Source organism: Anguilla rostrata, chromosome 8 (genome assembly GCF_018555375.3).
Source record: "Anguilla rostrata isolate EN2019 chromosome 8, ASM1855537v3, whole genome shotgun sequence".
NCBI classification, from domain to species: Eukaryota; Metazoa; Chordata; class Actinopteri; order Anguilliformes; family Anguillidae; genus Anguilla; species Anguilla rostrata.
In genome coordinates, this window is record NC_057940.1 from 20204220 (window position 1) to 20223007 (window position 18788).

The 18788-nt window shown below is 40.1% G+C and overlaps 1 protein-coding gene across 6 annotated transcripts; it reads right to left on the reverse strand.

Moving 5' to 3' along the window:
* Positions 1-682: 682 nt before the first annotated feature.
* On the reverse strand, positions 683-18748 carry ccdc13 (coiled-coil domain containing 13). 6 transcript variants are annotated; one of them, XR_010331830.1, is made up of 17 exons: positions 18133-18748; positions 16678-16863; positions 15961-16109; positions 14892-15034; positions 14096-14182; positions 13197-13313; positions 11965-12069; positions 10796-10954; positions 10411-10587; positions 8455-8661; positions 8134-8228; positions 7285-7362; positions 6041-6160; positions 4617-4771; positions 4422-4530; positions 946-1857; positions 683-856 (listed from the first exon to the last, which is right to left on the reverse strand). XR_010331830.1 is itself a non-coding variant. In XM_064346940.1 (16 exons), the coding sequence occupies exons 1-16, from the start codon at positions 18138-18140 to the stop codon at positions 1689-1691; spliced, it is 2061 nt and encodes a 686-aa protein (XP_064203010.1). In that variant the 5' UTR covers positions 18141-18748; the 3' UTR covers positions 683-1688. The 6 variants fall into 6 exon arrangements, 5 of the variants coding, with proteins under 5 accessions (XP_064203010.1, XP_064203009.1, XP_064203007.1 ...); XM_064346940.1 differs by having other exon boundaries at positions 683-1857; positions 16678-16860; XM_064346939.1 differs by having other exon boundaries at positions 683-1857; positions 4422-4527.
* Positions 18749-18788: the final 40 nt, after the last annotated feature.

Here is an 18788-nt window from a genome sequence, read left to right on the forward strand (position 1 = left end):
GCGCTTAACCCCATGCCAGTCCGTATGTCCATCCGGTCCCGTCCATCACACACTTCTTTGCTCGGAGTGCGCAATGAAAAAAACTGCATCTCATTTCATCTCTGAGGTGTAGCACACAGGCCGTTGTTTGTTTCCTGCTGCATAAAGGCTTTTTTGATCGCTTCTAGCACCAGATATTTTTGTCCTGTGGCGATTTTCGCTTGGTTTGGACTATGACGAGCCAAGATGCCACAAGGTTCTGGAAAAGGTTGTGTGGTATTTGAGGCCAGACACTAAGTCAGCCATGGGTTTAAATTAAGCATGATGGGGGAAGAGTAGGGGGTTTAAAAAGAAAAAAGGATCTTGTTGAATTCATTCTGGAAGAAAGCAACTTCTATAAGCAGATAAGTGTGGAGGCTAACAACTCCCGTTAGAGTACTCTGGTGGAGCGACAGCTCTTTAAGACACAGTGAGAGATGCTCTGATGTTCACATATGTGTTTGGGGGGCTCTGGGGAAGTTATATGGGCTAAATGGGAAATTGTAGGCAACACATAGCCCCCTCTCCATTTTCAAAAGCATTCCCCACTCCACCATTGCTGAGCTGACAGCAGTGCAGTTTGTTTTTGAACCTATGAGGTAACACATTTGCACCTGGGTTTTTCACTACGCTTATATAAAGTCACATAAATAAAGTCCAAATATTTGCCTGAGCATTTGTTTATTCGCGTAGCAGATGTTCCTGCCCAGGACAGCTTACAAGACAATCATGGTTATATTCACCGTTATAGAACAGCTAAACACAGTAATTTAGCATCAAGTTGAGAAACAGTGGAAAAAATAAACACACAGCATTTTCTTTGGAGTAACATACATTACTTGTTCCTGGTTATGGTTATACACTTTGTTGTACGTCGCTCTGGATAAGAGCGTCTGCCAAATGCCTGTAATGTAATGTAATACATACATTTAAACAACACAGAGAGCCTAAAAAGATCTAGATTAGAAACAGTGTCTTATCACAGTTCGCACATGGTTCCAGCAAGCACCCTCTGTAAAACTACAGTACAGTGCTATAGCTTTACAATGCAAGTTCCCCCTCACCAAAAATAAAAAAAATGTAAATCTGATCTTTAAGCACCTTGTTGCTTCTCTCTTTTTAACTGGTAATAGGAAAACAGTAGCTGTGCAACATTTGTTTTCATCCATAATAATTAGTTTCTGAGTTAAGGCCAGAGTGCACTCTACTTAATAAATCCTGCAGAGACTTGAGTGGTAGACCTGAAACTTGTTTTACATAATTACAGGCGCCAGGACAGATACGCTGCCATAGAAACACACATCTAACTGCACACAATAACAGTATTTAGTAAAATAATTGAGACTTCAGCATTTTTGAAAGGCGCAATAATATCTGTTTATGTTTCTGGAAGTCCTCAACAACCTGACTTATTGGTTCTTACTGAAGGTCTGTTGTCTACAAACTCCAGATCATACCCTTTATATTTTTAGGTTACTGTGATTGTGGCTATTATAAAGTACACCAGATCTGACTTGCTTCTACATGTGTCAGATCAAAGAGCTTCCTGATCACATTACGTCTTCAATGGGTCTGGCAGAACAAAAAGCTGGGAGCTTCGGAGGACTCCTGGATGCGCTCGATTGGGTTCACGTGACAGCAGTAGTGGCGGGCACTAGTGGCGGCGGGCGCTAGCTGGTGGGGCCAGCGCCATGTTTGTGCTGCCTCAGAGCCTGCAGGAAGACGTGCTTGACTTGGCTCATCATGTCGCTGTAGAGACGCAGGTCCTCCTCTTTGGCCTTGAGCGTGCTCTGGAGGGCCGCCTTCAGGGCCTCGTTCTCATCCAGCTGAATGGCCAGCCTGCGGCGAAGGATTGGATTAGTGCTTCCATGTGTATCTGACTGCTTTTTATACATTTGGGATGCAGGGTCGCAAATAAAGACTCATCCCATTGTCCTAGCAAACTGCCTTCACATACTGATCCACAAAGTGAGCCATTCCGCTATGTAGGTCTAGGCAAAGTTGACACAGGCAGACCTATGAGTCGGGAGGTCGAACCTCTTTTGGTAATCTTTTAGAAAACATATTTTGACAGTTTATTTTTCATGCATAATGTCATAAATGCTACAGTGTAATAACAACATTTAAATAGCTAACTTGAATGAAAGGTGTACTCTCAAAACACTATACGTGCAAAAACGTCTCCGTTTCAAACCTAGTGGCCCGTGGCTTCAAAAATTCCATTGCAGCTGGGGACTCAAATCGACTAGGCTCATGTCCCCTTTTTCACCGTAAAAAAAACACCCATTCGTTAAACTAAATGCTTTAGACAGGATCTTGGCAAACAAATACATGTAAAAATATCGCTGTTCAAACTCATCTTCTCAGTGACAGCCATCAGAAAATATGTACACTGGCAGCAGGTTAGCTGGCTGTGGCATAGCCTGCTATTGTAGCTGCTGGGGATTTGCAATCCAGAAGGTGGTGCATGTCTCATTTTCACCGTAATTACAAAAAACACACATTCTTAAAACTATTATTCTTTATACCACACTGTAGACAAGATCTTGTTGAAGATATACATATGAAAATATTGTTGTTCAATATAGGTTGAACGTCAAGACAGGGGTTGGCTATAATTTGAATAACACCAAAAAAAAAAAAAAATACAAAATGCCTTCTGGGGTTATTTCGAATAAGATAGTAAATGCCAGTTTTTTTGGTGCCATTTTGCTTCTGAAATGGCTATACAATTAAAAGTCCCTCAGAACACTGGTGGCTGTAACGTTTTTAAGACACCTGAATATACGAACGTATGAGGAAATAAAAACCATTAACATCTATAACATTTTATAGTAAGTTTTTTTGTGATAAAATGTGTAATAATGCCTTCAATGAGGTTAGATCTTTTTTTTAAATGACCTCACTGATTTTGGTGAAGCGTTAAGTGCAAGCACAAATGCTTGTAAACATAATACAATTAGCATACTAATTTCTGACTTCTAAAGTTTTGTCAGATTTTCTCATCTTTTAATGATTTCTTCATTAAGGCCTGTTGAAGTGAGCCCAAATGCCTATTTGTTTTATGTTTTTTTTTTTTTTTGCTGTTTGTGCCCATTGTGGTTACATTGCGAGCAGAATGTTCCACCTCCCCACTGTGTGCCCAATCAACCAGAGGAGTCACTATTTTGCAATGAAACAAGGAATACCCTGTTACTGGAAACCCCCTCTCTCAACCCCCTCCCCCTGAGCATCGTAACTGCCAAATATCCGCCACCCCGTATGAGTCTCCATCCACAGTCAGCTCTGGCAGCTGGGTCAATATTCGGTTCCTGGGCCGAATTGCATCAAGGGAGCCAATGTTTTAGCCGGACATGCCGCCTGGGAGACCCCATTATCTGTCCGTTTTTAGAAGCTGCCCTATAGAGAGTTGAAGTGTGATGTCACTTCCACTGAGTTCAGTTCCAGAAGTAAATTTCCCTAATGAATTTCCCAATTGGGATTCAAACAACCTGAGATTATGGGTTGGGTGTGTTTAACCAGAGTGGATTACTGCACAAATTTAGTTTTACTGGTTTTTGCTTATTTGGGATGACAGTGGGCCTAACGTATGTTATCAATTTAATCCATAGCTGCAACTCTTCTGTATTATACGGAAATGCATAAAAAATGATCGACAGTCTGCCACAAAACACTGCACCATCTCTGCTACCTGGCTAATATAATAATATTTAGAAGGATAAAGTACAAAAGTCTAAAGAATGTAATGTTGGCTGTAACGTTAAAAAACTGGCCGCAATTTAGGCTTGTCTCTCGTTGACCTCCCCCACAGACCAGTGTTGTCTGATCAGTGACGTGTTAACACTATATTAGTGTTGCTCCTTTGTCAGTAAAAAGAAAATAGACCACAGTCTTGTACCGTTACTTAAATGATTATACATTTTCAATTGCTTCCCAAAGTAGATAGTTTGGGTGTTAGGCAGTAATGTTAATGGAAACATAATGCTGGTATGATACCATGGTGTGTTTTATATGTCAGTAGCAGAAAAGTCAATGGGAAAATGAATGGGGAAATTTCTCTTGCGGAATGGAGCACCCAGGGGAGTAACGTTGCAACTTCAACTCTGAATGCCACTTTCACTTTCTATGTCAAACAATAGTTATGAGATGTCTATGGAATCCCATTTCATTCTGAAGTCTAATTTAAACAAATGAAAGTCATTAATATGATTTCTGTTCATTTTATCGAAGGTCCCAAAAGTCCCACAGTGGGTTACACTGAATTATTTCTGTGGTAATAACTGCATTAAAAAGGTATTCACCTAATTTAGTTGAAACTAAATGGACAATGGAACATATAAAATATGGCATTACATTTTAATATGTACATTTCAAATATAAGATGTGATGTCACTGAGCCTTACTTGGTGTTCAGCTCATTCACTTGCGCCTCTGTTGCTGGGCCTGCAGGACTCCTGGGGGACACTTCGGCCTGGTTCACAGACAGCCCCGTGCAGCTGATTGACACGCCTGCTTTGGGAAAGGCGTACAGGTCAGAGGACGGGTCAGAATGGCGGGTGGCGGGCGGACGATTGATCAGAGCTGCCGCCGTGTCGTACCTGCTCTGCCCCTGTTGCTGGTCCTCCCCGCGGCCCCGCCCTTTCCCGCGTCCAGCTTGGCCTTCTCCAGCTGCTGCTCCAGGAGCACGGCCCTCCGCCTCTCCCCTTGGAGCTTCTGCTCCGCCTCCAAGCCCTTCTCCTTGGCCTCTTGCTCCCTGCCACGTGGGGCCCAACCCTCCGTTAATCACAAGGCCCTCAAGCCTTCACCACACACCTGCACATCGGTCTGGCCTGGCCTTACATTTCAACGAGACATCAGAAGCTACAGGGTTCTACGCTAACATTTTTTTCCAAGGAGCACACTAATGCATCCCAATTAGTAGATGTGCGCCTAAATTATTTTTTAAGTCAGCACACAGCAAGTTTCAGGAGCAAATGCTCCTAAAATGGGAGCACGGTAGAACCCTGAGCTATGTTCATGTTACCGTGATTCTGTGATTTGGCCACATTAAAAAAATCTCTTTCATGCAATTATAAAGTCATCACGGATGCAACACTGATTAGCACAAAACTATTTCAGCTATCCAAGTGGTATTTATTATTTAGTGCTAATTAAAGTACTATTTATTACTATTTATATAAGTGGTAATTATAATTAGTATATTATTTAGCACTCCAAGATAAATACACTGCTATAGTCTAACAGAAATGTATTTGCTTTTCTTTCTTAATTTTCTCAATAGCAGTAATTCAGTTGTCAGTGAACTTAACAAAAAATAGTTACAATATAGTTAATATTACAAAATTTAATACAAAAGAGTGTTGCATTTGAAGACTGAATACAGGACGACACCATCTGTACAAATGTATCTTACACTAACACCTTATGAATAGTACAACTGGACAAGTATAAACACATGAGCATAATTGCTGAATATGTTTATGGTTATAATTGGATTACTGCAAAAATAAGTTACAATCACAGAGGGTCTCATTAAATTTAAACTTAGACCCAATGACACACTCCTGAGGGCAAATGTGAGACAAAAAACATAGAGCTCTGTTTGCAGTTGTTTGGTAGATTATAGAACCTGTAATGTGCAAAGGTTTGCCTGACTAATATAAGGGAAATGTCACAATGATAATGCTTAAAGAAAATAAAATTGGTTATTACATTGTAAGGGATCCTGGGAGAAATAATTTATTGGCATCGAACATGAAGAAACACTCTACTATGCTAGTTTTGCTTTCAGTAGATAGGACACGGTCTTCCAAATCTTTTTTTTAATGAGCAGCCAAGATCCTAAAATAGAATACTGCTCAGTCCCCGTTACTACAGTTTGGATACAGTGTATTAATCATTTCTGTTACAGCAGGACAGTAAAAAAAAATCCACATCCACTAATTATGGCACCTTCTACCAAGTGAAATCCATTTAAGGGTGTAAACTCCAGTTGCAGAAATGTGATTAAGAGGCGCTGTACCTGGTCTCCCGCATCTTCACTAACTCCATGAGTTTATCTCTCTCCACAGTGGCAGCCAAATAGAGGGCTTTGTATTCACAACACTGAGCCTTCAAGGCCTTCATCTCCGCATCGTGCGATCTGTGAAATGGAAAAAAAAATCTCTTCCTAATTCTACAAAATGCAGTGGAACCTCAGAGATACGAACCTCAAACCACAAATGCTATCAAATTTAGACAAAGGGCCAATTATTGCTTTATAATATATGTAGGAAGTCCAGCAGAATCAAACGGTTCGCATGCATGACAAAGGATAATAGCCACAAAAGTTGAGTATCCGGTTCAGAAAAGGCTACCATAATGTCACTATACAATTCTATTCAATCAAACGAAAAAAGATTGAAAGGAATGGTGTTGCCGGATGGTTCATCTTGTTAGGTCACTGTTCTAGTGAGAGGTCTGGCATCAAAATAATCTGTACTGTGCCAGTGCCAACTGTGGCCATCAGCCCCGTCGAGCGATGCACAGTTGGCTCCAGTGATGAGAGGGATTCAGCCTGCCAAGATGACTGTGACTCATCGCCAGCGACCCCATCACCGGTGACCGCTGCTGGTCGATCACACGCTTGCACATCCACCTGTTAAGCTGCACATGAAGCGCTTCCTCAGACTCGTGTTTTTGCAAGCCTGACTAGTGTACTGTAGCATATCAAGCAGCGACAGCTGACATCTTGTGCTTCACAGGACAGCACAACCTGTGCTCTCTCAAACAGCACAGCTTGCAGCTATGAGCGCTGGCAAAAATGATTTCTTGTTCCAAATTGGAGAGAAAAGAGGTAAAAGCATAAAATGCTCTTTGTTTAAAAAAAATAACATTCTTAAAACTGGTGAATTTTTGCATCACTTTAAAGCTACAAACATTTCAGAATTACAAACATATCCTTCCATGTGTTTCTATCGCAGTGGTTGTGCTCGAGCATAAACACACACATTCTCAGGGATTAATTCATCTTGCATTATGTGTTGCACAACCCTGTTTGATATCACAGCAAAGGATCTGCTTGTGCTTTTCAAGGATGAGTGTTTTGCTCTTCACACTATATATGTATAGATATTGAGAGTTGTGCTTTTATTTTAATCCATATGAGGCAGAGATGAAGATCGTGAAGGCCCAGTCTAATCAGTGGAAAAAAAAAAAACTAATCCCAGAAGGATAGAACCAATCCTTAGCTGTGAAAAAGAAAAGGAGGACGGACGCATAACCGACCCGACCGCAGAGCTGGTTCCCGACAGAGGCACTGTGGTTGCCGTCTCCACGAGTTTGTGGCCGAGTTTGGAAACAGCTCTGCAAAAATCAGGAGACGTTGTGAGTTGGTCAAACAAGCATTCTTGCGATAAAGCAAACAAGCTTTTGGAAGCATTCTGTAATGCTTCCAAAAGGCTTCAAAATGTCAATACGTTTGAGCAGCAAAGTTGTGGTCTGCTCAAGGTTCATCACACTGAAGAACATACCAAATTACCACAAAATGAATGACAAGGCTACGGAACTGTTATATCATAATGGATATTAAAGTATCGGTTGTGCAAATGACATGTTCAGTGATACCACAACTTATAATTAGTGAACAATAGAATGACGTACAGAAGCACTTCAGTTTGCCAATACAGATGCTTTCCAAACCTATACTGCTGTGGCCACAGTATCAATGCCTCATGGGTAACAATGACAGTTTTATAGTTCAACATGCAGTGAAAACACTTTTACATTAATTTATTTCACTGGCCCTTATGACCTTTGAAGATTTGCATTAACTGCACAGTTTTTTAAAAATGTGTAATTTTTGGAAAATAGAATGATAAATGTGTTTCACAGCAATGCGTTTGCAGGAAGAATTTACAGAAATACTGCATCATCTGACAGCAGCAATAGTTGTATATTTTCCAATATGCTACAGTGCATTTACCAGTATCTTTTCTGAGCATGAAAATATATTTTATTTCAATATATTAATGTATATTCCATTTCCTAAGGCGCACTGGCCCTTACTGAAACGTCAACTAAAATACACTTATAGCAATGTTGCATGTTTAGAAATGTTTGATGTTAGATATTTACCGGGAAGAGGACAGCCTCTCAGCCTTGCCCCCTGTTGTTGGAGGTCTGGAACCACACACAGCAGACTTGGAACCCGGTTCCTCACCATCATGTCTCTGCAGCGCAAAACAACATGGAACACACACCCTTCAGCTGTGTATAAAATTCAACTCATAATCTTCATTATAATGTTTTGCATAACGTGACTTAGTGTCATTACAATAAGGCGATTCATTATGCAGATGGCTGATTTTGAGTCATTCACCAATGTCTGCAACACCACAGCTTCAGACACTAAACAGTATTGTTTTGGGTCGGGTAAACGGACAGCGCCCTCCTTGCCTTGAATGACAGCTGTCGGATCTCCTCCTCCAACTCTTTGACTTTGGCCTCCCTCTCGGACACCATGTGCTTGAGCTGCTGGACGAGGGAGCCGTGCCGCTGGGCCTCGCTGTTCAGCTGCTGCCCCAGGTTCTGCTGGGTCTCCTTGGTCTGCATATCTTGCTGGCTCAGGCGGGCCAGAACCTCCTGCAGCTGCTTCTGCTGTTTCTGTGGGGGCGGGGGGGGGGGGGGGAGGGGAAATCAGCCTGGAGCTGTTGCTGGCTCAACAGCGCCCTCTGCTGGCGGTCTAGCAGGTCTGCATTCCACCTGCAGCCTAAACATTTTTCTCTTAACTGTAATCCTTCTCCAATTCTTCTTAGTATTCAAAATGCATTTTATTTTCATCCTTTACATATCCAGATGAGTCTTATTGAGTGAAAACAAAAATCGCTTTTCAGGTGAACCCTGGCCAAGATATCAGTATGTTTTCTTTTATTTGTGCAAATTCTGTTGTACATAGCCCTGGAGCTCCCCAATCTATTGTATGGGCTTTGTTTAACTGCAGTGTCCTAAAATAAGTAATGTAATTTGTGTATCCTCCTGGCTACTTGCTAATGTACTGGGTATTTCACCTACTGTAAATTAAGCGACTGACTGAAGCTAACTACAACAACCCAAATTATCATGTATTTGAGTTAGTTTTAAAAGAATGGCTGAAGTGTATTTATGGATTGTATGGTTTTAGCCATGGGTAAAATGGCTAAAATGGCTGCTGGCTTTATACCTTCTTTAATAAAATGTTTTCAAATAAAGTAAAACCATTTTGATGAACTGCTGAGAATCTGGTGGAAACTTTTGTTTTAACTTGCGCAGTGCCAGATTAGCACAGCCACCTGCACAAACAGTAATTATAACCGAGCACAAGAATCTAGCCAAGAGCAATCTCAGTGGCTTATCATACAATTTTTGCACATAACTTCTGTATTTTCAGCTGGGTCTCAGAGATTTATAGTGAGCTGGGAAACCTGTTGAACCGTGGCCCTTTATGGCCAGGGTGAGCGCACACATTGTAGTTCGACAGGAAGCACCGAGCTTGCCTAGACAGCACTGGGCACAGCTAATGGCTTGTGCAGAACAAGGTTGACGAGATGCATGCGACATAAATAGTGCCATTTATGTTTAAGACTGAGTGGAACATGCTGGAACTGAAACTGAATTTCTTTTCATTCCAGTTCATTCTGCATCCTTTACATTATTTCAATTCAAATTCCAATTGCGTTCTGAAATTAATGAAACTCTGGCGCAAATCATACTACATAGATGTTTTTGATATGTAGCTTAGCACTAGAAAAACAGTATGTTACATTAATAAAAGACTTTGAGGAAAATAGATATTTTTTGTTGCATTTTTTGTCACTCATAAGTACATACCACTGGTTGGGTTCTACCCCAAATTGTTTAAATAAAACCTGATGGTCAGTTATGAAAGTTTCTTGTAAATGAAATGGTTCTGGTATTGTTGAACCTCAAAACGTTTTGATTGGCTCAATGGTTATGAATTACGAATAAAATTATAAATGAGCATACATGAAGACAGAACATCCATAGTTAGCATAGTGATGATTACACCACCAAAGCCACAGCCTGTTATCGACCAGACTCTAGAATAAGGAAGTGCAAAGGACAAAAGGAGTAAGGAAGTACAGAGGACAGAATGAACAAAGACATACAGAGGACAGAATGAATAAGGTAGTACAGGAGACAGAAGGAATAAGGATGTACAGAGGACAGAATGAATAAGGATATACAGAAGACAGAAGGAATAAGGTAGCACAGAGGACATAATGAATAAGGAAGTACAGAAGACAGAAGAAATAAGGAAGTACAGAGGACAGAAGGAATAAAGACGTACAGAAAACAAATTGTCTGGTTTGTACACAGAGCATCTGTGAACGGAACCAGTGGCCGCAGCCTTACCAGCAGTGCGTCCACCAGCTCATCATCGTGTTTGCCCTTCTCCAGCAGGGTGGAGACCTGGCCCTTGAGGGACTTCACTTCAGAGCTCAGGACCTTGTTCCTTGCTCTGGATGCCTCAAACTTCCTCTTTAGCTCCTCATGCTCCCGTAGAAGGGCCGCATAATCTCCGTTCAACTTCTGCCAAGGCAGAGAATAGTTAATAACGACGCTTAATTTTTCTACAAATGGCAAGCCAGGTCTGTTGTAGACTGTAAATACTAATGCTATCTGTGCTTGGATTTCTTTAGACAAAGAAATGGACATATGACCAGCTGAGAAGGGTTTACGTGCTTGGAAGTGTTATGGTACGGTGTATAAGAGCTGTGTCTCCTGGCTCTAACCGCACCTCTACCATGTCCTTCCTATCGCGCTCCATGGCGCGGAGGTGGCTGATGTTCCTGTCCTGCTGTGGGAGGTTCCTTCCCATCATCTCGTCCTCCAGGCTGAGTACAGATGGCTGCTTCCTGTGGGTGGCCTGACCCAACTGCTGCTCCAGCTCTCGCACCTGAATCCCCAAGCATGGCCACCATTAGATACACACAAAATATATTACACACAAACAGAATAACAAAAATATGTACATGTGCAAACACATATATAGTGGTTGCACACGTTAGTGGTGCATTCACAACTGCTTCGAAATTGCTACTTCCCATTACGAATAAAAACTCTGCTGTCGGCAAATTTTAAAACTATCTAATGCAAATCTGAATCCATGTAATGTAAATTTAATCTAATTTTTAAAATGTACATTAAAAAACCTGTATTGTTCTGTGCATTGTCTATGTTTATGGAACAAACCGTGTTAGTAATATTAATGAACAAATTTTAACACAAAATGTTTCACAAAATAGGAACTCAAGAGAAATATACATTTTTGAGAATATATTTCTGTATATTAAAAAAGAAACCAACAAAGAACGGCATATACCTATCATCACTGAATTGAATTTAATACACATCTATGACCTGGATCAGTGAACACATGGTGGATTATGATTGTTCAATTAGGCAAATTAGGTTTTCAAAAAGAATCCTGATGCACTCATTTCCTGCTTTGTGGAAACTAAATGAATTAAATTAAAATTTGGTTCATATGACACTGGGTTCACATTAGGAAATCAACACAGGTGCCATAAAACAGCAGGACAAAGTGCATTTTGATTACAGCCAGAGGGGGTCAGCCTAGCCACCGTGAACCTTCAAATACAGTAGCCTGGGGCCTTGGCTCTTGTCTCCTTGACATCAAAAGACAAATTGACTATTATCTCAAAGGAAATACCCGGCCTGTAAGATACATATATTTAATTTAAGCTGGAATCCATTTCAGCTGTTAAAATGAATCGCTACGTCAGGACCAGACCAGTGACTGTAGCCAAATTGTATTGCAGGTGATCTCTGAGGCTTTTCATCCCCTCGAGCAGGATGTGTTTCAAGGAGTCTGGTGTCAACTAAAGCAGCAATAAAGCTAATTACAAGACAAGGGGGCGGACAAGGAGTCAGGTGGCTCCTCACCCTGTTCTGAAGGGCCAGGATCTGCTGGGAGCGCCCACGCCAGTTCCCCGGAGAGCTGAGCAGCTGCTGGATGCTCACGTCTTCGCCCACCTCGTTGGTCAGCACCTGCACCCAAGGATTCGCCCTGTGAACATGGTGCTGTGGCCATTTCTGTGGCATGTTTTTACAACTTGGAGAACACAGTGCACGGTTTAACATCACATTCATTTTCCCAGTGCTATTATCCACATTTGCCTACAAAACAAATTTCCTGAATGAGAACATGACAGAAACAGGTTATTCCACTCGTCGTTTCATTTTGCTCAGACTAGGACCGCATTATGACAATTCTGAGAAGGTTATTGCTTCTAAATCCGTTTTTATGAACGTGTTTTCTAATAATAAAATCTTTGTTGGATGAGCATTTGTGTACAGCATGGTGCCCTGAAAATTATTTATAAAGATCAGCAGCAAAGGCTGTATAAAGTAATGCAGGAAATGAACAATATCGTATGCTAAAATAAATGGCAAAATTACATTATTTTATACTAATACAAGCACTTAGAAAATTTCTCAATAACAAGTCACAGATTTATTTCCCAAAAATAAACATAGTTGTCAAATTTATTGGCATCCCATTTTAGCATGAAATATGGCTTATTGCCTGTATTATTTATTTTATACAGCCTTTTTTGCTGATGTTTCCAAATGGAGGCAATACTGTGGAGAGCACTGTATTGTCTGAAGATTTTGAGATATAAAGTAGGTTTTTTTGTTTTTTTTTTCAAGTCAAGGCATCATAAAAGACCTCAAGATGACCATAGTTAGTGGCAGGTGTACCCAGTGTTAGCACTGACAATGAACCCACACAGACTATCACCCGTTTTTATAGTAGTAGTAGTTATGTATGTATTCTTGCTTTAACAAAATATCTTTATCAAACAATGGGGAAAATACAATCTTAACCATTTAGCCCAAATCTCCTGGCAGACCCTTGGCTTTGCTCTGTTACATTTGTTGCAAGCAACAACACAGGTGCAGGTCTGAACTCTAAGGACATTGTTTGTCCTGTGAATGAAGAACTGGGGTAAGAACTGGTGGTGACATTGAAGGTTTAGGCAAAACTTGGAATAACGACAATAACGATCTAAGTTCCTACATAGAAAAGATGCGACTATCTTCATCTCCCATCATGAACTGTTCACCATGCATTTTGACACAAAAGAAATGAGGAGAAGATTCAGAACACTGACCTTCTGAGCTATCTTCAGCTCCTGCTTCACCGCTTGGATCTGATTACGATATTCTGTCATTTTGAAATTGGCTGAAGCCAGTTTGTCCTGAAGGGCTTTCACCTCTGAGTTGTATGGCTTTGAGGGCAATAGAAAAAAGGGGCAGTATCAAAGTGTCAAAGGGGCCTGCTGTGTTTAACTTACGCATACATACAGAGATAAAAATGCACAAAGATCCCTGTCAAAAAAAATTTCCAGCCTCCCACTGGTGTGGTCATCGAATTCCAGAAATTCTTGCAACTGTGTCATTGGTGTAGCCTTTGTGAAGTGTACTCATTTTTAAGTTACTTAAATAGGGTATTGAGTCCAGAGTTGCACTGACTGTTCTCTTTTGGCTCATATAAAGCAATGTATGCCATTAAATTCTCCACATCTGGCAAATTAGGATCGGGATCAAATATAGGGATGGAGTACCACTCTCAAAAAATGTGTTTTGGGATTACAGTATAACTAAGAATAGTTTTACTGAGTACAGCTGTTTGAAAATCTGAAAATGTTTAGCAATTAACAAATGATTAACAATCAAACAGTATACACATGAAAGACAGATAGTACATATACAATACAATTTCCAGTTATAATGCATTATTGGCATTTTTAAGCACAATGTAGAACAAAGTACCATGCTCTTAAGAAGGCTAATAAGTTGTAATTTACACAAATTTACATTCATTCATTTTAAAGCCAGTTTTAACTCTATATTCTGACACTGTGAGAGTGGTAATTTGCAAAAAAAAAGTAGTAGTGACATACTTTTTCAGCCTGTACTGCACTTGAAGCTTCACTGATTAATCGTTTAAGTTCACATAATATTTTTTTTTTTTTTACATTTTGTCAAGTTGATTATTATGTTGTGTTACCGTGAATCCCTCTGTAGATCTTGAATGGAGCGGATTTGAGGTCATCTTTTCCTCAGGAGTAAGATGAAGGGATATTGCACCTTGCAGCTGTGACAAGATATCAAAAGCCAGGTCCATTCTTGAATATATGGAATTTCTTTTTTTTGTTATAACTAACCAAACATAATGCAAGTTGTGACAAACTGATATAAGTAACTAAATATAACCAGTTAAAATGAATCAAGTAACAACTAATTACCAAGTACAAAACAACAAGGAAACAGTTAAGTCAAAATATCTATCAGTCCAATTAGAGATAATCATTGCCATGTTATATTGAGTAGCATTAATGCAGTTTAATGTAAAATATATATTTTTAAGATTAGCCTATTATTGATTGTCGATTTGTGCTCTTCATTGGGATGTTTTTTAGTACATGCAGACAGCACACACATCCTGTGAAATGGGACACTTGACAGACCATTAAGAAATTCTCCACACCTACATAGAATAAATGCAGTGATACGCACAGTTTGCAACTGAAGTTTAAATACTATTTTCATTGTTTTGGTTTATTCATGGTATTTCTGTTGTGTGCATACTTACTGAACTATGAGTATTTTGCTTGTAAATACTCCATTGCTGAAACAGCATCTTGCTTTTTATGGACTCTACAACTTTGAATTCTTACACTATTGAGCAACGCCTAGATGTTTTGCTAGTTGGCATCATCGCAATTCTATTCAGCTGCTTAGGCTCAAGCCAGAATCCAGTCATGACGATTCTCTTGCTGGCTCATTTTGAGGTGAACATGTACCTCCTTTTCCAGTTCTCTAACCCGGTTGCTGGTCTGTTTGACTTTGTTCTTCTCTCGCTCGATCTCAGTGGCAAGCTCTCTGTTCTTCTTCGCCAGCTGGACTATCTTGGTGGCAGCCACGTCTCCAGTCATGCCAGCTGTGCCTGAGATGTGGGGCAAAGAGTTAATCTAGAAACTTGACAAAACATAAACCTAAACAAAATATGACCTTGAGCTGTTCTCTGGGAGACTACCATTTTCAATCCACAGTTATCATTTGCTGAGGCACAGTGAATTGAAATGTTTTTCAATTTAATGTTTTCAGGAGAATTAACAATCAAATAACAATCTCTCCCCGCCTTTCATTCTACCTAAATTACTTACAACAACTGGGCTAGTCAAATTACCACTATGCCACTTGTACCTGTACACTGTGGACATTTGTCTACTGCTTCTTGATCTTCCTGGTCTTCTCCTGTTAACATAACTACCCATCAGCTTCTGAGTGTGTACAGAACACTGCACCTAGAAATCTTAAGCTTCTTTGCAATTTCTTGCAGGGAACAAACTTGCCACAATATGTTTACTTGGCCTTGCACATCCAAGCCTAACACTTTGCGGCTTTAGTGTCTTCTTGCAGCTTTAGTGTTGCGGCTTTAGTGTCTATTTTACTTACACTACAGGCCAATGGTATTAGGCTACCTGCTGTTTTAAAAAGCTTAATGTAGATACGATTTCAGTCAATTTAACTACCCCTCCACTTCCCTCCCACTCCCCGATTTTAAAATGACTGGATAGACCAATAATTAGTTTAATTGTAATTAAAACCATAGTAGGCTAATTGAGGAAAGTCGTGTCCATTTTTTTTGTGTGTGTTATTGTACGTAAAAATTGAAAAAACAAAAGGTTTATACTTTGGTTTGTTATTCATTAAATGCGCATATATTAACTGAATTCTTCTCTACCTAGTTTTTATTTTTTTAAAGAAACCACAGGTGGCCCAATACTTTTGGACTGTAGTGTATTACGGAAAGTTGAGGCCACAGAGCATGGCATCTGGGTCAAGTAACGGTGCCGGAATGTCACACACCTGCTAAAGCCTGTTTGTCCTCCTCCATTTTCTTCTTCAGGCGTTGAATCTCAAAGTCTTTCTCCTTCAGCAGTTTGCAGAGCCTGCTGTTCTCATCACGAAGCTCCCTGACCTGATCCTGCAGCTGCTCATTCTCGTCCTGCAGTAATCTAGTGGCACACAACAACAGAAAATCTATTTAAGCAGGTGAGTGGCGAAAACAGTCCATTTGCTAGGCCCGAGAATCTGTTGAGGGAAAATGCAGTACTCAAATGGATCTAGGAAAGTCAACGCTCCTCTTGAAGCACTCTACTTTAACAAATACTTTTGGTACCTGAAATATCCCCAGGTCCACTTGAATATGGGCACCTACATTTGTTGTAGCTTGTTACAGTAAAGCAATCAGTGAAAACATCTAAGGAGCTAGTGTTGAGCTAGCTAGAACTCAGCCATACTAGCTATTATTTTGTTAAGCCTATAATGTCCGAAATGGTAAAAATAGAGCACATTAATAATAAGCTAGCTACATCAGCCAATATTGATATAAATAATATTTCAAGTAACACAGAGAAAATATTTGTTCAGGTGAATTTCAATTAGATATTGCTTACATGTTCACATGATCTGTGAATGTCAAAAGCAAAACTGCTGACAAAAGATCAAAGATATATGAAATTATGGAACTTGGCTATAAACTTGAGTAAACAGAACCACTGTCACAGTTAATTGTGGCTTTACCTTTTACTCAGATCGTCTGCAGTGTTGCCATCCAGCTCTGCAAGTTTCAGGTCATCCTGTTCGCTGGTGGTTTCCTTCTCTCTCTTCTTCTCCATTCGTTTCTGCAGACGCTTCTCCTGCTGTGCCTGCAGTGCCTGGAACTGCAGCCTCAGGTTCTCCAACCCATCATCATCATTATCCATCCTGCTGTCCACAAATATTTTCCAAATGCAACCAGTTGTAGTAGAACTGCACATCAGCATTCTTAGAATGCATTTCTCTAGTCAGATATACCATAATATCCATGTTTACTTGGAAATAAACACAATTTCCACACACTGTGATATTTGCATATGTGCATTTGACCCCTTCTACTTAATATTCCATACTCCACAGCACTATTAGCCACAGATTATGTTTCTGAAAGCATGGCTGTATAAGTGAGATTAACATATGCAAGTACGGGCCTAGAAGTTGCATTCATGCATATTTATTTTTTTCTATGCACCTGCAATCAACATTAACTGGTACACTTCCAAATAACTATGATGGGAAATAGATTTTGACAACTGCTTAGTCTGCTGCTTCTTAATATCAGCAAGCCTTAATGCATATACAGTAGCTAATGCATAGTTTTTCACTGCTCACAAGATGCAAAAATGAATTTGACTATCCTTCAATTGATGCATCCTTATAATTTACAAGAAAAAAGCAAATAATTATTCTATTGATTCATGTTTATAATGTACAAAAAAGACGAAGTTGCTATGAGCTTATCCTTAGCTGTACCTACTTTAGTCCTGCTCTGCAGTGTCGTTTTCTACAACAGGTTGACTGTCATTTGTGAAATGTGATTTAGTATTTCTTATTGAATAACTTCGTGATTACGTGAATGGTCTGATGCACGGCCTAAAGGTGATTTACAAAGCTTACATTTTACATATTTCCCAATGAATACCGTCAGAAGCAATTCAGGGACACTCCACCAGGGACTGGCGCTTTTGCAGCACTATGCCACACTGCTGTTGCCTAATATTTTCTTTACACACTGTCCAGGTCTGCTCAGATATTACTTTATAACACGTGTTTTGCCTGTAACTTTGCTCTGATACTTGCTCTCTCGCTCTGCATCTTGAGAATGTGATCGAACAGCTGCCAGAAACTGAATTGCTCAACCATCTATTGTTTCATATCTAGCCCGTTTGTTGTACACACCACGCACTTAAATAGCGCACCGTAGCAGACTTGCTTAGCAAGCTAGACAGAATAAGCCCCAGGTTCCTAGCTAACTTCACTATTCATTCTGTGACTGAAAGACGTTCCGGCAACGGCTCCCTATCTAGTCTGGTACAGTTAAGTACCGTTTGCTAACTTGATAAACGTTGGGACACTGCAGTGTGATGTTAGCTAGTGGCTAACCGGCCAGATGAGCTGGTTTCTGATGTCTGTTCTAGCTCCCGCTAAGTTTGCACTCACCTGATCATAAATAGCCGTCGTGATTAGCTTTCAGAACACTCAGATAGGAAATAACACATGCTGCTGGGGGGAAAAAACACTAATGGAGCTAGCATGCATGCTAGCTAGCCATTTTGCTGTCTAGCCATGTTGTAAGCAGCGCTTCCTCATCCTGAGACCCCTGCCGACGCTACCGTCTCCATGACAACAGTTTCGGGGAAATGTTGATTGTATGGATAAAAAACAAACACATCCAGGGGATAATATGTACTTTCAATCCTATTTAATACAGGCACAGTCGTGAATGTGTTGCTCTGGAAAAATGCAGTGCCTATTGTGGACCACTCTTCTTTTACTTTTTTCTCTCCAAATGAAAAGTTTAAAACACAATAATAGTTTTAACCAGATGTTGAAAGAGGCCCGTGCTGACTAGTCCACAGGCACATTTACTCAGTCCTCTGGTGGTTAAATGTAGCCAAGCAGCCATTCAGAACATTGTAAATCTATAAACATAAACACTACAGCATAGTAACCACACAGTTAAGGTTTTAAACAGTGAACAAAGGGTGACGGTTGAGATTTACAAATAAGTTCTATAAGATGTTTGTTAAATGTTTTGGATTATAGTTGTCTTCCCCTAAAATAGGCTACATCTTGAATTTAACGTTTAAGCCTAA

What these genes read in the sequence shown, in the direction of transcription:
- ccdc13 (XM_064346937.1), bottom strand. An exon ending in CAGCAACAGGGGCAGAGCAG is followed by an intron (nt 4,531 to 4,616) that starts GTACGACACGGC and finishes CCTTTCCCAAAG; the next exon opens with CAGGCGTGTCAATCAGCTGC. An exon ending in GTGAATGAGCTGAACACCAA is followed by an intron (nt 1,858 to 4,421) that starts GTAAGGCTCAGT and finishes CCTTCGCCGCAG; the next exon opens with GCTGGCCATTCAGCTGGATG.